The 19,547-nt window shown below is 44.1% G+C and overlaps 3 protein-coding genes across 3 annotated transcripts; 2 read left to right on the forward strand and 1 right to left on the reverse strand.

The window, feature by feature from the left end:
* Window positions 1-745: 745 nt before the first annotated feature.
* On the reverse strand, window positions 746-3,752 carry rpl21 (ribosomal protein L21). Its single transcript, XM_061666633.1, has 6 exons — window positions 3,643-3,752; window positions 2,835-2,913; window positions 2,687-2,748; window positions 1,419-1,531; window positions 961-1,111; window positions 746-868 (listed from the first exon to the last, which is right to left on the reverse strand). The coding sequence occupies exons 2-6, from the start codon at window positions 2,899-2,901 to the stop codon at window positions 779-781; spliced, it is 483 nt and encodes a 160-aa protein (XP_061522617.1). The 5' UTR covers window positions 2,902-2,913; window positions 3,643-3,752; the 3' UTR covers window positions 746-778.
* Window positions 3,753-3,779: 27 nt separating this feature from the next.
* usp12a (ubiquitin specific peptidase 12a) lies at window positions 3,780-12,333 on the forward strand. Its single transcript, XM_061666632.1, has 10 exons — window positions 3,780-3,950; window positions 4,230-4,394; window positions 7,677-7,757; window positions 7,825-8,038; window positions 8,144-8,379; window positions 9,767-9,843; window positions 9,925-10,008; window positions 10,940-11,137; window positions 11,641-11,719; window positions 11,800-12,333. Exons 2-10 carry the CDS (start codon window positions 4,347-4,349, stop codon window positions 11,899-11,901), a joined length of 1,119 nt encoding a protein of 372 aa, XP_061522616.1. The 5' UTR covers window positions 3,780-3,950; window positions 4,230-4,346; the 3' UTR covers window positions 11,902-12,333.
* Window positions 12,334-13,037: 704 nt separating this feature from the next.
* On the forward strand, window positions 13,038-15,580 carry gpr12 (G protein-coupled receptor 12). The gene is made up of 2 exons (XM_061666551.1): window positions 13,038-13,189; window positions 14,532-15,580. The coding sequence occupies exon 2, from the start codon at window positions 14,544-14,546 to the stop codon at window positions 15,567-15,569; it is 1,026 nt and encodes a 341-aa protein (XP_061522535.1). The 5' UTR covers window positions 13,038-13,189; window positions 14,532-14,543; the 3' UTR covers window positions 15,570-15,580.
* Window positions 15,581-19,547: the final 3,967 nt, after the last annotated feature.

A 19,547-nucleotide genomic window follows, 5' to 3' on the forward strand; every position in this document is an offset into this window, starting at 1 on the left:
TTTCCATCTCAAGCTACAAGTAAATAATATGATTCGGCAGACGTCAAGATCTGCATTTTACTTGTTGCACATTGCCTCCTAGTGGACTAATCGTAAAACGACTACGACAATGATGAGTCCTCGGTTTACGAACAATATGCACGTAAATCGGAACGCAGCAGTTCACCAACATACGCTAACGCAGTAATGTCATAATTACAGTCAATATTTGGATAGAAACACTTATTGAGTTCGTATACGACTGAATTCTCATATTATACAGACTTTAATCTGGAAAGCGTAGTTTTCACATTATTCTGACTAAACTGGAAAATGTTCTTTATTCTTGTAACATTGAATGTAGAATTTATCTAGAAATGTTCTATTCTTGAAAATATATTTTTTTTTTCTTGATTATATACTGTTCTCCAAAATATGCCTACATTCACATCATTCATGCTGGTCTGGAAAATGTGACTTTATTCTTGTGATAATCCGACTTTAATATAAAAAATTTTTAGAAAGTGTACTATTCTTGGAAATATGCATTTTTCCCCCTTATAGTCTTCTCATTCTGCTATTAATCTCAATAATAAGCAACTTTAACATTTAAAATATACAAGTTTATTTTGCAGTTAGTAAAAATATACTACTGTTCTCATAATGTGACTCAAAATGTTAATTTTTCTCTAAAATAGAATTCTCAATTTTTGAATCAAATTTTAATTAAAGAGTGAGAAAGAGAATAAAGAGTGAGTAGTGACAGTTGAGTACAAACATTTTTATTTTAACGAGCACTTTATGCCATGAACTCATATGGGATGGGCTCCAGCAGCTGTGGCTGGTTCTTCTTGGTGCTGACAAAGTGCGCCTTGCGGGGAGGAGCAGGCTGCAGAGAGCGTACGTGACATTAAAACATTACGTTAGAAGCAGGTTAGGTTGCAGAGAAGAACGGCACAAAAGATTGTGGCGCGCTCCTACCTGACGCTTGAGTGCCACCCAGGTGCCGTTCTGCTTGGCTTCCAGCTTCTTGCGGTCGTTCTCTTTGACGCGCTGCAGGAAGCTGTCGCGGCTCTTTGAGTGCTTCACGTGCTCAATGCGCACGTTGATCTTCTTTGGCAGGATCTTGCCCCTGTAGGCAAAAAAACCCAAACACCCCCAGGCCAAACATTTGAAAAGGGGATTTTTGCGTTTTTTCTCGCACCCCACCCAACATCGCTGTTTGTTGTAACCCCGCTAGCGACTCAGCTCCAACAGGACGATCGAGGCTGAGGATGCTGGAGGTCCGAGTGCTTTGCCCCAAATGAATGACCACAGGGGACACCGACTGTCCCGGTGGCAAAGTGAACAAGGGGTTACCTTACCTCTCGCCTCAGGCCAAGTGACTAATCTATCACTTTGTAGGCATTTAAATCTTGTGTGTGCGCGTGCGTACTTACTTGACCTGCTTGTTAACAATGACGCCGACAGCATGTTGGGTGACGTTGTACACTCGCCCGGTCTTGCCATGGTAGCATTTGTGTGGCATACCCTTCTGAATGGTACCTGTGCCCTTGGAGAGAATGCGCACACAAGCAGTCAAGATGTTAGTCACCAATTACAATTTAATATACAGATTCAATCTGCCATATTAATGTTAATGAATTCATTAAAAGATATATTTAAAAAATAATTAATTGAAATGTACAGTTTTAGATTTGCATTTTTAATGATGTGGTACATTTACTTAACATTCATAATTTCCAACATTTTTATAATGTAATATTTTCACTAGTATTAAATTTATCATCACCTGTATTACAGTGAACTCCTGGGGACTGACCGATGCCACAAATAGCAAAAATCCGCAACTAATTGACAAACCCCCACTTAAAAGGGACTTGTAATTGCATATAGATGCCAAACATGGCGGCAAAGCATTCAAAACGGAGAGGATCATTACGCACCAATGCCATCCATGCATGTAGCATAATACAATCATGAACCCACGTTACATAACTATATTCAGTAGTTAAAGTCAACACCAACAAAGTAACTATGCCAATGACAATGCCAAACTGTGACTGTGCTAGGGTTCACGGTATACATAAATGTATTTAAGTTCAATTTCTGTACGTATATCGATCAACATTACTTTCACATCTGGTAATATTTAGCCTTAACCATTAAATTATTTAAAGGCTATAAATTACATTAGTAAGTCAGATGTCTGTATGTTTATAATGAAACATTTTATTAACAAAATCTGTATTCTACTTTAGCGATGTGCATTTTTTACCATTTCATTACATTTTGTTTTATAGAATTTAATACACATTAGCATTACTCAGTATTTATAAGTTGAACTCATTAAACATGCTTAAATTTATGTTATCTAATAGAGATTTGTTTTTACAGAATTTAACAAGACACTGTATATTACTAAGATTGGCTATTTCTCATTTGAATTTAAGTCACTGAATGTCATATATACCTACATTAACAGGGTAGTAAGTATAATTTAAAATATCCCTAAAATGTAGAAAATATATATATATTTTTACATTATTAATTAATAACCATTTGCAATGACAATTCATACGGTTGATATTATACATGAATATTGATGCATGTTCTAAGGCCAAGACGCCACAAGTACCACGAATATGACCATCCTGGTCATTTATTATTATTATTTTTTTTTAAATTACATGACCAAATCCCTTACCTTGATGTCAACAATGTCGCCTTTCTTGTAGATGCGCATGTAAGTGGACAGGGGGATCGGGCCTGTGGAATTGGCAGGGAATTCAGTGTAAACGTGTGTAGCTTCCAGCTATAACATGCACTTGCACAACATGGGAAAAAGCACTCACCATGCTTGCGGAATGGCCTGCTGAACATGTACCTGGTCCCCCTCCTCTTGCCTCTGGTGTTAGTCATGATGCCTGATTACTGAAAATATACAGAATAGAATGCCTTTTATTTTAACTGTAAGCATGCACAATAAGATTGAAAGCTGCTCCTCCAGCGCAAACATGCATCTAATGTACAGAAGTTAAAAATATAAACAGGTTATTTGCAACACAATGTACTAAAGATTTTGTCTAAGTAGTAGAATTGAATAATGAATAGATAATGAATAGAATGAATAAGACAATACAGTCCATATGTGAAATACAGAACGTGCGTCTGAGATGTGACGTGACCCGCAACGAGTCTTGTCTAATGGTTGTAGTTTTTTTTAAGTGATATTGAGACATTTTCTCCCCGGATTTGCAACCATACATTAAGCTCTGGAACAGCCAACACAGGTCAGACTCACATGTAGACGCTGACCTATCAAACGGATTTCAGAACATTTGGTGTCATTGCCAATTATCGCTAACAAACAAACACAAATTACAAATGTTAAAGCTGAAGAAGTGTCGAATTTACGTTTTTTTTTTATTTTGTTGTTTTTTAAGAGGGGGGCTAACGTTGCCTTCGAGGCCCACATGGAGAGCCACGCCGTAGCTCCATCAGACACTTAGCGGACTTTACTGCTCTTCCTCGACGAGATAGTAATAAACTTACATCACAGACGTACAGGAGCATTATTTTACTACAAACGCGAGCACATATGTTGATTTAAATTGAGTATTTGTGGGTGAAATTTGTGATTTTAAACGGGGAACATCTTACCCCGGGTCTGGACAAGATGGCGGGCACGGCGGAAAGAGAAACTCGAGGTCCTCAAGCTCCGCCTTGTTGGGGGTGACAACCGGGGTTGCCCTGTATAAATGCCTAAACAAAAAAAAAACAAAAAAAAACAAAAAAGGCGGAGGCCCTGAAAAGCGATTCGCTGATCGAGGGTCTGCTCACATGTGTTATTCGTTGTTTGTTTTTTTTACACTAGTCGAGTACGATTTGAAATGACAGACTATCAGTGTCAAGACGGAAAAAAAACACCAGCGCAAAGCATCCACGAGCGTGTGCTGCCCAATGCGGAAGTATTGTTACCTCACTGAAGTGCATGATGACATGATTGGCTTTGTCGAACGTGTTTACGATACGCTTCATTCGTTTTTCACACCTAGTTTAATAAGGCTAATACGCGGAGTCAAAACAAGCAAACATAATTATGATGCACAATGCGGAAGTAACTTGCAGTGAATCCTCTCGCTTTTTCTCCTATGAGCCCGAATCTCTTCATATGCTTTTTGCATAATTCGACCAGTTGCCCAATGCGGAAGTAACTTGCAGTGAACGCTCTCGCTTTTCTGTGTCAGCCCCTAGAGCTCTCCGCTGCAAGGGATCCTGGCTGCTATGCTATCATACAGCAAAGCAGTCCTCTGGCGCTTATCTGCTTAAACGAGGCGGCGCACTTGGAAGATGGCGCTGGCTGAATGGAAATCCTAATGACAGTCTCCAAATTTGCCTCTTTTTGTACCATGGTGAGTGTCGTGTGAACGGCGGCCGCGTCTTTATGCGCTTTCCGTCGCGACGAACGTGTACATTAGTGTGCTGCTCGAGCCCCCGTTTGTAGCGAAGGGCGCTAGTTAGCCACACAAGCTAACGTCAGGCTAACAGGCAGCCGACGAGTGACAGCTCGCTAACCGCCGGAGCGCACAGCTGGAGAATAGACGAGCGAACGCCGCTTTAATGTGAATATTGCTAGGGTTAGGGGAACGGCACGCAAGAGGCTAAGTTGAGGCGTTCGGTCTGGTTGACAAGCTACTTGGTATTCGTAACGCAAGTCAATGACGACATGGTTGAACATCAGCTGCGCAGTTGTGGAGTGCACAAGCTCCTTGTCCGCAATACACGGGTCCTCGTTTTACGTTGGCGTTCCGGTCACGTACGTAAGTCTGAACGCGCCGTAGCCTGTCTTTAACACGCTAACTGAGTAGTAAAGTCATAATGAGTGCCAATATGTGTAGGAAAAACACTTGTAGGCCATAAATATAAAACAATTCGTACCCTCGTAGCGTTCTATGTCGGTACCGTCGTAAACCGAGGACCACCTGAATCATAAAAGTTGCTGAACCAAACAAGGAGGGATGACGGAGCAATTTCACTGAAAGCTCAGGAGGCAATGTCATAACATCATTGCTTCAGTTATTGCAGAAAAAGTCCAATACAGTGGCACCTTGCTTTACGAGTAGGAACGGGACAGTACCGATACCAGGTAATCGGGTACTTGTGATGGCTGCCGATACCAGCCAACGATACTTAAGGCAGAAAAATGTGACATTGAGTAAGTCCTCCTCGCCCAGTAGTTGGCGCTACACTGCGGTGGTTTGACTAAACAGCACAATTATCTTTTTTTGTGTTAATTGAAATTGTATGTCTCAGAAGTATGATGCGGTATCAGTGAGTACTCAAGAGTGAATAATAGTACTGGTATCGATCTGAAAAAAAGTGATAGACTACCGTATTTTCACGACCATAGGGCGCACCTTATTAAAAGGCGCAGTCTCAGTTACGGGGTCTATTTCTGTATTGAACACATACATAAGGCGCACCGCAGTATTGGGCGCAGGCATGGTAAAACATACGCTAGCTTAAAACATACGGTAGCATGCATACACGCTAAAACAAAGTTTTTAAAAAGGCTGCGGGAGCAAAACTGAGTTCGGTTGTACTTTATTGAAGTATTTAACAATGTACTCATGTTATTTTTTTGATCAATCCTCATCCACAAATCCATCAAAGTCCTCATGTTCTGTATCCGAAATGAACAGCTGGGCAAGTTCTCCAACAACACGCCGGGTTCCCTCTCGTCATTGTCTGCGTCAGCAATGATGCCGGCTTTCGCGAAAGCTCGGACAATAGTCAAAGCAGATACCGTAGCCCAAGCATCCACAACCCATTCGCATATGGTGGCGTAACTCGCTTGGCGTTGCCTCCCAGTCTTAGTTGCACTTGGTTTTATCACAGCGGCCGTGAGATGGGCGCGCATGGAGTCACAGATCAACAGGGACGGTGTGACGTGTGGGAAAAAAACATCCGGTCTACTTTACATACACTCAGCCACTCTCTCGTTTTCTCCTCGTCCATCGAGCCCTTTTAACAATGACTTCGGCTGGAAACTTTTCTTTAGGAAGCGTCTTCCTCTTAAAAATCACCATAGGTGGCAGTTTCTGTCCATTACCACGGCAACCAAGCACAACAGTAAAAGCCGACTTCTCGTGCCCCGTTGTGCGTATCGCTACCGTGGTGGTCCCCTTCTTCTCGACAGTGTGGGGGTTCACCGGGATGTCGAAAGTGAGCGGCACCTCGTCCGTGTTGGTGATGTGGTTGGGCGGGAATCTTTTTACTGCAGTAGGAGCGCAAGGTGGCCATCTTTTCCTTGTAATCTGCTGCGCCACGATAGTACTTGCCCGGATGGATAGATGGCGCCGTTTCATAAATCGAAAGCACCAAGACGGACCTCCTTGAAAATGTTCGATTTTCATTTCTTCTGCAAGCGTTTTTGCCCTCAGTCGAATGGCGACTGGAGAGACGCGTCTCCCGGCTGTTCTTTGCTCATTAATCCATTGCTCGAGTTGGTCTTCCAACTCGGGCCACCTCACCTTGTTTCTGCGGTAACTCAGCTCGTTTTCCTGCTTCCTCCACTTGCGAACCATGGATTCGTTGATCTTGAATTCTCTCGCGGCTGCTCGATTCCCATGTTCCTCCGCGTAACTGACAGCTTGCAGTTTAAATTGTGCTTCATAGGCGTGTCTCTTCGTAGGTGGTATTTTCGGGGGCCCTTAGCCAAACCGATGTTTTGCACAATGCACATACCGGCGCTATATACCTACTGGGGGCGTGCCTTTAGAGTCCTCCTTCACGCACACCCTTCCCCCTTTAAGTCCGCATGCTGTACTCAGTCATGTCCACTTTTCCTCTGTATAAGCAGCGTGTCAGCAGGAAAGGCTCCCAGTCAGTCAAGTGCAGCGCTCATCAAAGTCACACAACAACATTTACAGATTTTGGCACTCGGTGCACACACAAGGTGTGCCGCATTATAAGGCGCCCCGTCCATTTTGGAGAAAATGTAAGACTTTTAAGTACGCCTTATGGTCGTGAAAATACAGTACTTACTAGTGACGCGACTTACAAGATTTTCGAGATACGAGCTATTGCTTAGCTGGGTTTTTTTATTTTTATTATTTTTATTTTTTTTTTTGCTTTGACCTGCGGGCAAAAATTTAAGATGCAATCGAGGTGGTGGCAGCAAACTCAATTCCCTTCAAGTTGTGTCAGGCTGGTAAAGTGGTGTTGGTGTATGAGCGCAGATGTCCCCAGTATATACGTCACTGATTGGTGTTTTTGTATTTTGAAAAAGTCAATCTTTTTCTACTTGTGACACAAATAAATAACAACACCATCTAAATCCAACCTAAAGTAGTTTTTTTTTTTTCCATTTACTGGGAGGTACGCTGTACCCGTGGGTGAATTGTCCAAGTATCACAAACTGGAGCCGCTTTCCTCACCCCGACCTTGTGTTGACTGTAAATAAACACTTGACTCCTTTGTTCCATGATCACCAGCTATTTGCACACGCGCAGCGATTTCGATTCTGCCAGTGAATGGCCATCAGGGAGTTGACTTCCTTGTGACCCATTCTTCCCAGTAGCAAATGACGTTGAGCACGCCAAGCGCGTTGGCTATTCACTTTTGTGTGCGGACGACGTAGCGTTTGTGTGACCAAGCTAGTAACACCTTATGTCTTTTTTTGGCCTTCACAGGGCGCCAATGCCTCTGCTCTGGAGAAAGAGATTGGATCTGAGCAGTTTCCGGTCAACGAGCACTACTTCGGCCTGGTCAACGTATGTCACCTTCACCTTCTGCATGTTTCCACCCCACGTGCGAACCGGAACCTGCTTTCTTTTCCAGTTCGGGAACACCTGCTACTGCAACTCGGTGTTGCAGGCGCTCTACTTCTGCCGGCCCTTCCGGGAGAAGATCCTGGCGTATCGCGGGCAGCCTCGACGCAAGGAGAACTTACTCTCCTGCCTGGCCGACCTCTTTCACAGCATCGCCAACCAGAAGAGGAAAGTTGGCGTCATACCGCCCAAAAAGTTCATCACACGCCTGCGCAAAGAAAACGGTATGAAGAATGCGTCGGTATTTCTTTTTGTTGTTGTTGTTTTTATCAGAGATTTCATTTCATTGCCACGTCCCCCTACCACCTCTTCGTTTGGTCTCGGCGCAGAGCTGTTCGACAACTACATGCAGCAGGACGCCCACGAGTTCCTGAACTACCTGCTCAACACCATCGCCGACCTGCTCCAGGAGGAGCGGAAGCAGGAGAAGACCAACGGCCGCCTGGCCAACGGCACCTTGGACTCGCAGAACAACAACAGCAACACCGCGCCCGCGCCCACCTGGGTGCACGAGATCTTCCAGGGCACCCTCACCAACGAGACCCGCTGCCTCACCTGCGAGACGGTAAGGAAGTCGACCCAGTGCTTTGTCTGACTTCGGAGGTAGTTGCAGAGCGATATCAGAGCGTAAGAATACCGGGACGGGTGTTTTTTTATTTTATTTTTATTTTTTATATAAAACACACGATACTCACTTCTCCCATCTTGTTGTGTTGAAAGCAATTTTCACTGTCCGATAAATATTTTTATAACACATTACAGGGCTGACATCGAATTATCGGTTTGCAGGATGCTTCATCTAGAGATGAATGATTGTACCTATCAACTGTAGTAAAAATTCAAGCGTAAGTAATGCAGTTGGAATTAGTCCTGAATTTCCCGGAATTGTTTCTGCTAATGCACGAGGTCCCTTTTAAGAGTGACACAGTGTTGCCAAACCCTGTATATTTGCGGTTCGACACTGTCAAATTTGAATATTATTCACAGATTTTTGGGGGAGCCTCTGTTATTTGCTGAAAATCACTTCTGTTTTTGTGCTCAGGCCAGAGCAATAATGGTTTGGTTTTGGTGCCATCTGGTGGAACCTTGGTGTTGTTGTCAAGTTAAATTCATTTGTAGTGATTTTTTTTTTCTTCGATGTGCATTTTAGCTGTCCTGTTTTGTTGGCGGTCCTTGAATGCGTTTGCGTAATAGCCATGTAGTCCACCTTTGCTGCTGCAATTTGCCTGTATTCTCTAAACTTTATTATGTTGCGTGAATGTCAAAAGGTGAGTTTAATGACTTAATACTGTTTATGTAAAGTGCTCACGTGCCTGTTTGTCGCGTCAGTCTATGCTAGTGTGTGCTATTTAAGCTAGTATAGTATTGATGAGCGCCATGTTTGTGTCGAAAAATTTAACTACTGAATACAGTCGTTCATGTAACATGGACACCCGCGACGCTAGAGAGGATACGCGGTTCAGAAAATGGATGGGTGGAATGTAACATGGGTTCGTGATTGTGTACATTATCCAAAGTTGTTGCTGCTGCATAATCTCCATTTTCAGTGCTATGCCGCCATCTTTTGGCAACCATGCGCTATTACACACCCTTTTATAAAACCTTTTACATTCCCTACAAATGACTCCCATTTATTGATTGTTAAAATACTAATTTTTTGTGAGATTGATTTGTTCGTCGGCCACAAAATGGAACCCAACACTTAACATTAACATTAACACTGTGCTTAAAATAGAGGACAATTACACACAAAAAAAACTATTTAAATTAGTGATTCAATTAAAATGTATTGCACAGAAATGTAAAAAAAAAAAATGTTTCAAGCACTGTAACATAATGCAGAGTTCGAACATTCATCTTTTTGCATGTGTGTTTTTAGTTGACTTTGTAATACCGCCACCTACAGGACTGGAGCGGAACGCTTATCATCTTTGCCCATCTTTTCCTTCCAGATAAGCAGCAAAGATGAGGACTTCCTGGACCTTTCTGTGGATGTAGAACAGAATACCTCCATTACACACTGCCTCAGGTAAACGCCTTTTTCACGTGCCTCCCCTTGTGGGGGGGGAGGCACGTGGAACTCAAATTGTGCCGTGTTTCGCCCCCTCAGAGGCTTCAGCAACACAGAGACACTGTGCAGCGAGTACAAATACTACTGTGAAGAATGTAGGAGCAAGCAGGAGGCGCACAAGAGGTGTGTTCAGCTCGCAGTTTTAACATCTTAACTAATTTTGAAATTGTGAGAGACCCCACGCATGATTTATCAAAAATAAAAAATATATATAAAAAAAAGGCATCTCTCCGCTTATCATGTGTGGTGTACACAGCACGCCATACACATAACGATATCTCCACCAACAATCTCCTCCCTCGAACCAGATGTCTGTTGTAGTACCAAGGCTGTCCTGTGAGAGGTAGCGTGGTTTCACAGGGCATAATACACAAACAAGACGGCGGTCTAGTAGAAGAAAAAATAGAAGCTCGGCTGTTAGTTTATCTGTTAACTACAGTGCACATTAGGCTTTGCGATCGCAAAACATTTGTAACTTTCGGGGTTTTGTGTCGGCCACAATCGTTTTCCAGTCAGATCGCTCTTCACACACCCCACACCACAGGATAATTGCTCAGGATGAAATTTCAGAGATTTAGGCCAATCGGGCATTTAATATAAATGGGTGAAAATGCTCAAATTCAGTGAAAAGTCTTCCTCCTCACACACCCACGCGACAGGATAATCACTCATGCTAATCTTTTAGAAACCTATGACGACTTTGATTGGAAGCGGGGTGGGAAAAAATGAAGAATCATCATCATCTTTTATTGTCATGAACATGCATGCATGCCGAAATTTGTTCTCTGCATTTAACCCATCACAGTGAGCACATACACGTTAGTGGAACACACTAGAGTAGGGGGCAGCTGAAGCGCCTGGGGAGCATTTCCGGGGTATCAGTGTCTTGCTCAAGGACACCACAGCCGTGAGTCCGGAGGATGTTGGCGGATGGTCCAGTCGGGGTCTTGAACCTAGCGCCCCCATGGTGGCAGGCGATGATTTGTGCCGATTGGATGTCTGTACCCCGCTTAACTGGTGGTTCCGCGCTTTGTCCTGTCCGCCGGCGCTGCAGGATGCGCGTGAAGAAGCTGCCGATGATCCTGGCCCTGCACCTGAAGCGCTTCAAGTACATGGAGCAGCTGCAGCGTTACACCAAGTTGTCGTACCGCGTCGTCTTCCCGCTGGAGCTGCGCCTCTTCAACACGTCCGGAGACGCCACCAATCCCGAGAGGCTCTACGACCTGGTCGCCGTGGTGGTGCATTGTGGGAGGTGCGTAGCTGCCGAGGACAGAAGCAACCGTCTTGATATTTATATTAAAACAGTAGCAGAATCTGTAAAGAGAATGGTTGGTGGGAAAAAACAAAAAGTTCTCAAAAATATACACAATTCTGGGCCTCCCCCGTAATAAATGCTTTACACCTTATACTCTACTTTTGAGTAAATAAAAACCATGGCAAATATAAAAAGGCAATATTTTTTTTTTTTTTTTTACTGAAATATCAAAATTCCTCTCCAAATAAATGGATATAAAATAAATAAATAAATTCCTCAAGTCAATGTCTAAGCTCCATGCCACTATTTGGAAAAAATATAACTGTTTTTTGACTTGAATATTAAATGCTTATTTTGTATTCAAATATAAAAATACATTTCTAAAAAAGTCCTCCCCTCAACAGAGCGTCTACAGTTCAGTAAATAAAAGATGGTACCATGCTATTTTTAGACAGCTATAAAAAAAAATTGCGTTTTGCCGCAACTTTTTGTCTTTGCAGTGGTCCGAACAGAGGCCACTACATTGCCATCGTTAAAAGTCACGACTTCTGGTTGCTGTTCGACGACGACATCGTGGAGGTAAAGATGAATGTTTGATTTCCCGCTTTACATGTTTTAAAACTTTTTTTTTTTTAATCACTGTTTGTATGCTTGTTCAGAAAATCGATGCGCAGGCCATCGAGGAGTTCTACGGCCTCACCTCAGAAATCTCCAAGAACTCCGAGTCGGGCTACATCCTCTTCTACCAGTCCAGGGACTAAACACGGGCCGAGCCCATGGGACAATAACGAACGAAATGGCGTCGAGGATACTGTTAACGGCATAGCACGCCTATTTGTACAGATGTTTTTTTTTTTTTTTTTTGAGTGCCGTTCTAGTTTGAGGGATGAATGAGCCTTCAATCATTCATATTTCCCCTCACCCAAATTGGGAATTATCCAAACTAAAATACAAGGGGTGACCGGGATTGTGTATTTCTACAGTGTACAGAATGGTATTTGTATAAATATTACAAAAAAAAAGCTATTATTGGAAAACGTCAAGAGATGTATTAATAACACTATGGTGCACTTTTGATACCGTTTTGTAGGTGTTGGTGTGTTTAACATGAGGGAGCGATGGAGGAGGAGAAGGCCTGAATCGTGATCATTTTCTGTTTTAAAGAAAAAGAAATAAAGCCAGTATTTAGGCAATGCACTCTCTTTCTTCTGAAGTCACAGTGATGATTCATAGCTGCTCAATGTCGCCCCTCAGCGGTGCTACCTGCTTAAGACGTTCACTTCTGCTGCAACGAGCTATTTTTAAGTTATGTAGTCCCTCTGTACAGGTGCTCGGTTGGGGCTTCATGAGAAAGTTTCACTTAGCAATACAAAATGTGGTAAGTATGTCTATCATGAGATGACCCACCCAAAAGTCTGAAAGGACACAGCTCTGCCATTTTGGTTTGAAGAGGCCATTTTAGGGCTCATTTCCAGAGACAAAATTGTTGGGAATTGTTTGAAAATCCAGCACCCGAAGACAGTTTCATTTAGTAACATGAAATTTGGTAGGTGTGTCCACCATGAGGTGATGTACCAAAAAGTCTTTAAAACTCATGCTGGGAAAAACATACAGAAGGTCTGGCATTTTAGTTCTACGAAGGAATCAAATGTTTTTTTGTATAACCCGACTCACAGAATAACGATCGGCCACAGGAGCGTAACCTCATGGGCAGGAAGTAAAAGGAACGATCCTTTTTCTTTGGAAGGCGCGCCAGACGCAGGTCCCCTCCTCCCTTCTCCATCAGTTCGTGAGCCACCCCTCCCCTCTCATGTCCTCACGCAGCCGCAGTCTGCACTTTTCGTTTTCCTCCCCTCCTCTCTCTCTCTTCATCCTCACATCACCAAGCCAAAAGAGGAGCCGCCGCATCACCCCCCTGGACCCCCCCAACACCACCAGCAGCAGCTGCCTCCTCCTCTCTTCTCTTCTCCAGCCACAGCTCCCTCCTCCAGCGGCATGGATGTAAAAGGTTGCCTCTGAACGGCTCCAGCGTCAGCTCACAGACTCAAGGTAAGCTGCGTTGAGCATCCATGACATGCGGGAGTAAAATGACCAATCTTCCCCGCCCCCCACACCTTTCCCTCCCACTCCAGCATCCTTTCTGCTGACGTGGAGCAGCAGGAATATCAGCAGCAGTAACATATGGCCACTTTGGGTGCATGTTGCTGTTGTGCGAGGTGGGGTGGGTCGGCCTCCTACCACCGGTGTACATATTCTGTTAGTCAACGTGGCCTGCTATGTGCTTTGATGCCCTTCACTCGAGCAGGGAAGCATGTCTTTGTGGGTGATTGCGTTAAAACAGTCAGTGTTGTGCTCAGACCTCTGCCAATGGCCTAACATTTTGGATACCCAACCTGCATGTGACTGAATTTTGTCATGTGGGATTCACTGTTATTCATTCAGATATGTTGGAAAATCATCCTTTGTATCAGAATTTCATGAGATCTGTTTCCTTAGGCCACGCACAAAGTTGAGTGAAAATCAGCTGAGGAGTCTTCACTTAATCTTGCTGAGCGATTACATTCACCCAAGGCATATTAATGAATTTACATCATTGAGATGTATGATTAATTTGTTGTTGTTTTGTAAAATGTTGAAAAATGCATCGTAACGTTGACAAAATGGGGGGGGCACACCTACACGAAGGCATATTAATGTTGCCATAAACTTTAGTTTTATTTGTTCACAAATTAAATAATTTTTTATATTCGTGTTGACAACAGTGGGAAAAAGCTCCTATTTAACATTTGGAGCACAGCTCTCCGAGATGGGATATTAATGAATTTTGAGCATCAACTTTAATGAATTATCTGTTCATAAATTTATGAAAATGGCAAAATGCATCGCATGTTGACAAGAGTGTGGGGGGTGGTGAACTCTCCTATCACAGACCTATGCGAAGGGATAATGAATGGACTGTTCACAAATTAAGTTAAAAGCCATTGCATGTTGACCAAAGTAGGGAAAAACTATTCACCAACCTTTCGAGTACAGACCTCCACGAAGGCATATTTATGAATTTCTGTCATCAAAATTCATACATATATGTGTAGAAATTAATGAAAATGTTGACAACAGTTGAGGAAAACCGTTACTTACCAATATTTGGGCTATACACCTCGGCCAAGGCATATTCATGAATTTTGTCACAAGAATTCATACATTATTCATTCGGAAATGTTGAAAATGCATTGCAATGTAGACAAAAGTGGTGAAAACTGTGCCGTTTGCCAAAATATCATGAGGTTCTGTCTCCCTGGGTCCGTGCCCTAACCCTATGGCCTAAACGGTTGGCAAACACTCGAAATATAAAGTGGATATGTCCTCATAGAGTTTGGCTGTGTCTTTTTAGACGGGGGCCACGATGAGCGAAGAGCCACCGGCCACCCCCAGCTGGCTGAGCCCGGAGCCCACAGCGTGGGCCAGCGGCGGGGGACCGACGGACAACGCCAGCGTCCCGGCGACGTTCCCCGCAGAGGAATCCCTCTCGCCCCGCCAGTTGCCCCTGCTGATCAACCCGTGGGACATCGTCCTGTGCACTTCGGGGACTCTGATCGCCTGCGAGAATGCTCTGGTGGTCCTGGTGATCTGGCAGAACCCGGCGCTGCGGGCACCCATGTTCCTGCTCATCGGCAGTCTGGCTCTGGCTGACCTGCTGGCCGGCCTTGGCCTGGTGCTGCACTTCACCTGTGCCTACCTGCTCCAATCGGACTCGGCCCAACTTCTCACCGTGGGCCTGGTGGTGGCCTCCTTCTCCGCGTCCGTCTTCAGCCTGCTGGCCATCACCATCGACCGCTACCTGTCGCTATACTACGCACTGACCTACAACTCTGAGCGCACGGCGGCCTTCACGTACACCATGCTGGTCCTCCTGTGGGGACTCTCGCTGTGCTTGGGTCTACTTCCTGTCACAGGCGTCAACTGTCTGGCAGAGGAGGCCACGTGCAGCGTGGTGCGCCCGCTCACCAAGAACAACATTGCCGTACTCTCCGTCTCCTTCCTGCTCCTGTTCGGCCTCATGCTGCAGCTCTATGTGCAGATCTGCAAGATTGTGATGCGTCACGCCCACCAGATTGCCCTCCAGCACCACTTCCTGGCAGCCTCGCCTCACTACGTCACTACGCGGAAGGGAGTCTCCACGTTGGCCATCATCCTAGGGACATTCGCTGCCTGTTGGATGCCCTTCACTGTCTACTCGCTCATCGCCGATTACACGTACCCACCGCTGTACACCTACGCCACGCTGGTGCCCGCCACCTACAATTCAGTAATCAACCCGGTCATCTACGCATTCCGGAACCAGGAGATCCAGAAGGCGCTGTGGTTGGTGTGCTGTGGCTGCGTTCCCGCCAGTGTGGCACAGCGGGCGCGGACTCCCAGTGACGTCTGACCCAGGGAACCAAGCGGTTGGGATATGGGAGGGAGGGGGCCCCCATTGGTTGGTTCTCACAGAGGGGCGAACTGACCTGGGTGGGGTTTGAGAGGAGTGCTACCGTGGGTTGGTTGACACAAATGGGTGACTCAACCTTGGTTGGTTATAAGAGAGAGTGGCACCCCCGGGGTCAGAGCCAGCTGACCTCTGTAGGACTTGAGAGAGTGGGGGGTGCCCCTGGGTTGGTTCACCTTATGGGTTCTGAAAGGGGGCATCCCTTGGTTGAAGCAATTTGACCTGGGTGGCACGTAAAAGAGGCGTTTGCCCCTGGGTTCGACCAAAATTACCTGGGAAGATTTGAGAAAGAGGAAGTGCCCACTGCGTTGGTTGACACAAATGGGTGAATCGACCTTGGTCGGTTCACTTGGGTGAGTTTTGAGCGAGGGTGGCACCCCTGTGCTTGAGCCAACTGATTGGTGGGTTTTAAGAGAGGGTGACCTCTTGGTTGTTTCACCTTGGTGGGTTTTGACAGAGGGGGCAAAAATAGGTAAACCGATCTGGGTGCATTTTGAATACGTGGTGCCCCTGCGTTGGAACCAACTGACCTGGGTGGAGCTTGAGAGAGGGGGCAGGGGGGTGGGGATTGTTTCGCCAGTGTGAGTTTTGAGAGAGAGAGAGAGAGAGAGAGAGAGAGGGTCACCCCTAGTGACCCGGGTGGGTTTTGAGAGAGGAGGTTAATCTACCAGGGTGATGTTTTTTTTTTTTTTTTGAAAAAGGGGGACATCCTGGGGTTTGGTCCATCTGGGAGAGGTTTGAGAGGGTTAGCGCAAATTGACCTGGGTGGGTTTTGAGAAAGGGTGGTGCCCCTGGGTCACATAGAGGGGCGGCATGGGAGTTAACCGGGTAGACGGTGGTTTTCTCGTCATCCCGCGAGGTTTTTGTCCCTCTTCGTCTTCCTCACGTGAGGCGGCTATGTTGCATGCTTCCCAGCCTCCGCCCCCCCCCCCCCCCCTCTTTTTGGTGCCCCACCCTCCCACCGCTCTGCAGAGGGTGCACATCACATGCACAACGCAGCTTCGGCCGCCACGTGCTCGTCCTTTGGGATTATTGGTCGCTCAAATGGCAGATTAAAAACCAGGCAGACGACGACAACGCCAAGCACGCAGGCCTATTTCATTATTTTTTTTTACCCCTGCATCAAAGTCTGGAGCAGCATCCATCCCCGCCCGCCTCGAACGTGCGTGGCAACCTAAAGAGGCACGGCCAGCTAAAAATAGACGCCGGCTTCTCTTGTGGAAATGAGCCCTCGGTACGCTTCTTATCTTTCACTGGATTCTTGTGTGTGAATGTGTTTGACACCACCATACCGATAATCCCTCCCCACCCACCCCCACCCCCACCCCATTTATTTCACTGGAGGCTGCAGTGTAATGTGCATCCACCTCACTCGTATTTGCTCGATTTTTGTATGTTGACGTAGATGAAGTTTGCATTAAGTCCATGCAAGAGAATTCCACCGTTTTGTTACGAGGATGTCAGTCGATCCATGTGACTTACCACAGCCAGTCAATTAAATTGAATTATAATATAATATAACGGATTAACCCATTGTGGGGTGCTTATAATAATTTAACCTACTATGGGGCAGATATTGAAATAACTAGAAATTGTTTTAATTTAAATATTGTAACCTAAATAACCATACTTTATTTAAATACTTAAAATTTAACATCATATTCAGTAATTTTATTTGTATTTAACTCTCGCTGAAAGGGAATTAATTTAATGCAAAATTTTTCACATTTAGTAAAATTTGTTTTCATTATTTTTACATCAAAACTTCATATCGCCACTTGTACTTGGTGTATAGTACTCCTTTAAAGAAATTAAATATATTTTAAGTATCTAACTTACCTTTTTTAAAATATTTACGACTAGATTTATATCATTTCATGTACTATAATGCCATTCTTGTGCAAAGAAAAGCACATAGCTCTGATTTGAGTTATTTTTATCTCCAAAAAAGATAAAGATTCTAAAATTTACAGAAAATTGGAGATTCTTTTCCTGTCAGTTCTGCCATACAGCTATCTTTGTTTAAAATTTTTTATAGTTGCGAATTATGATTGCCCACTTTTTTATTATATTTTTTATTTTAAGAAATACATGTACAAAATAGTCTACGGTTAACATAGTAATTCCAATAAGTGCTCTATAACTAATGTGCGTGCCCTAATAGAGTCATTGTAAAAGTGACACATCTGCTTTTAGACCAATAAAGAGCTCTCGACCTTTTTTGTCACGTTGTCAGCAATAACTAACCTTTGGACGGTAGTTATTTTCTAAGAAGCGAAGCAATACTCAAGACAGCAATAACATCCACGCACACTTACTGTGATTCCTCCCCGCAGAGTGATGGCTGTGAGAGCGATAATCAAATGTGACGCAAATGCTTAGAAAAGAAAATATGAAATCACAGGCTTCGTGGATGAATTTTCATTTGTTGCTTTGTCAATGTGACCTCATATGATGATGTAATTAGCTGATTTTGGGTGAAAATGGATGCAGTTCAAACTTGTAACAAGGTCAAAAAAACAAATTGCAACAAAGCCCATTGAGTAGGACCTCAAATTAAAGCCCGCAGTGAGGGCTTTCTGAATCTGAAATTATTTTGTTGCTGTGCCTTTATATGATTAAATCAGCTAATTTGTCTTGGTGGGAATTAATGTTCAAATTTCACTTGTAACAAGGTTAAAAAAAAAAAAAAAATGTAACAAACTCAATCGAGTCAATTACAGCCCAAGGGGGCGTTCCCAATCTGTAATTATTTTGCTCATATGACCTCATATGATTATGTAATCAGCTGATTTTACATTGTGGTTTGAGCTTCCCTCATAACAAGGTGTTAAAAAAAACAAAAACTAATTGCAACAAACCTCATTGAGCAGTGCCTCAAATTACAGCCCGTAATGAGGGCTTTCTCGATCCACCCTCATATGATGACACAATGACCAATATAGGTCTTATCAATGTCATAAATATATCAGGACAGCGTACATCTTATCACAGGCATGTCATAAGAGATACAAGTGCCCTACATGTTTTATCGTCGCTTTCCTGAGCTTGCTTGAGTGTTGTAACCTCAAGTGTCTTTTGTGTGCGTTTGACGTGCTATGAGTTGCATGGCCGCATGTGGTCTCCTCATGTGAGGAGTGTGTCTCTACATACGTGGGTGTTTACCGTTTTGCGGATGCTGCTGCTGCCAGTCTTCCTTGTCTGTTCGGAGAGAATTTCCACCACATTTTTTTCTGCTCCACCGCATGCTGCTGCGACGTCATCGGACTAAAACCCACGCTACTTGAAGCCAAAGCGAAAGAGGATGATCGATTAAATCAGCGGAAGTCCGTCAAGTGACCTCTGAATGATCTTATGAGCTAAACTGGGCCACTTCCAAATGATCTCGGAAGACTTTTGGAACGTGGCCCCGGTCAATGTTGACATCACAACAATTTAAAAAAAAAAAAATAAAAAAAGTCTATTTTGTTATAGTCATTGAAAAGTTCTATTTTTTTCCAGCTTGAATTTCTTTATGTTGTACAATGATATCACTGCGCTGTAAAAGCCTTTTTTTCTGAATGTAGTGACACATTTTTTTTCTTCCTCGGAGTATGTGTAAATATTATTGATAATAATAAGGCATGCTTTCCAAATGGGGGGACTTTACCACCTTGCATGGTGCTACCAAAGCAGTCACTCTTAATGGAAGGAGTTGGGTCGCACCACTTTTTTGCCCCCCTGGTACAATGTAGAATTTTTTGAAAAGGGCTTTTGTATCGAAGAATAGCAAAAGACTGTCACAGTTATCTGTTACACGCACAGTGAAAGTAATTGTGTAGCCAAGGAGGAGCTGGAAGTGGTTCGAGCTAACTAACCCCACACTCAAGGGGTCCTGTGAATGTCTGGGGGGCGGGGGGAGATTGCCACAGTAACAGCATT

This window comes from Phycodurus eques, chromosome 21, assembly GCF_024500275.1.
Source record: "Phycodurus eques isolate BA_2022a chromosome 21, UOR_Pequ_1.1, whole genome shotgun sequence".
NCBI classification, from domain to species: Eukaryota; Metazoa; Chordata; class Actinopteri; order Syngnathiformes; family Syngnathidae; genus Phycodurus; species Phycodurus eques.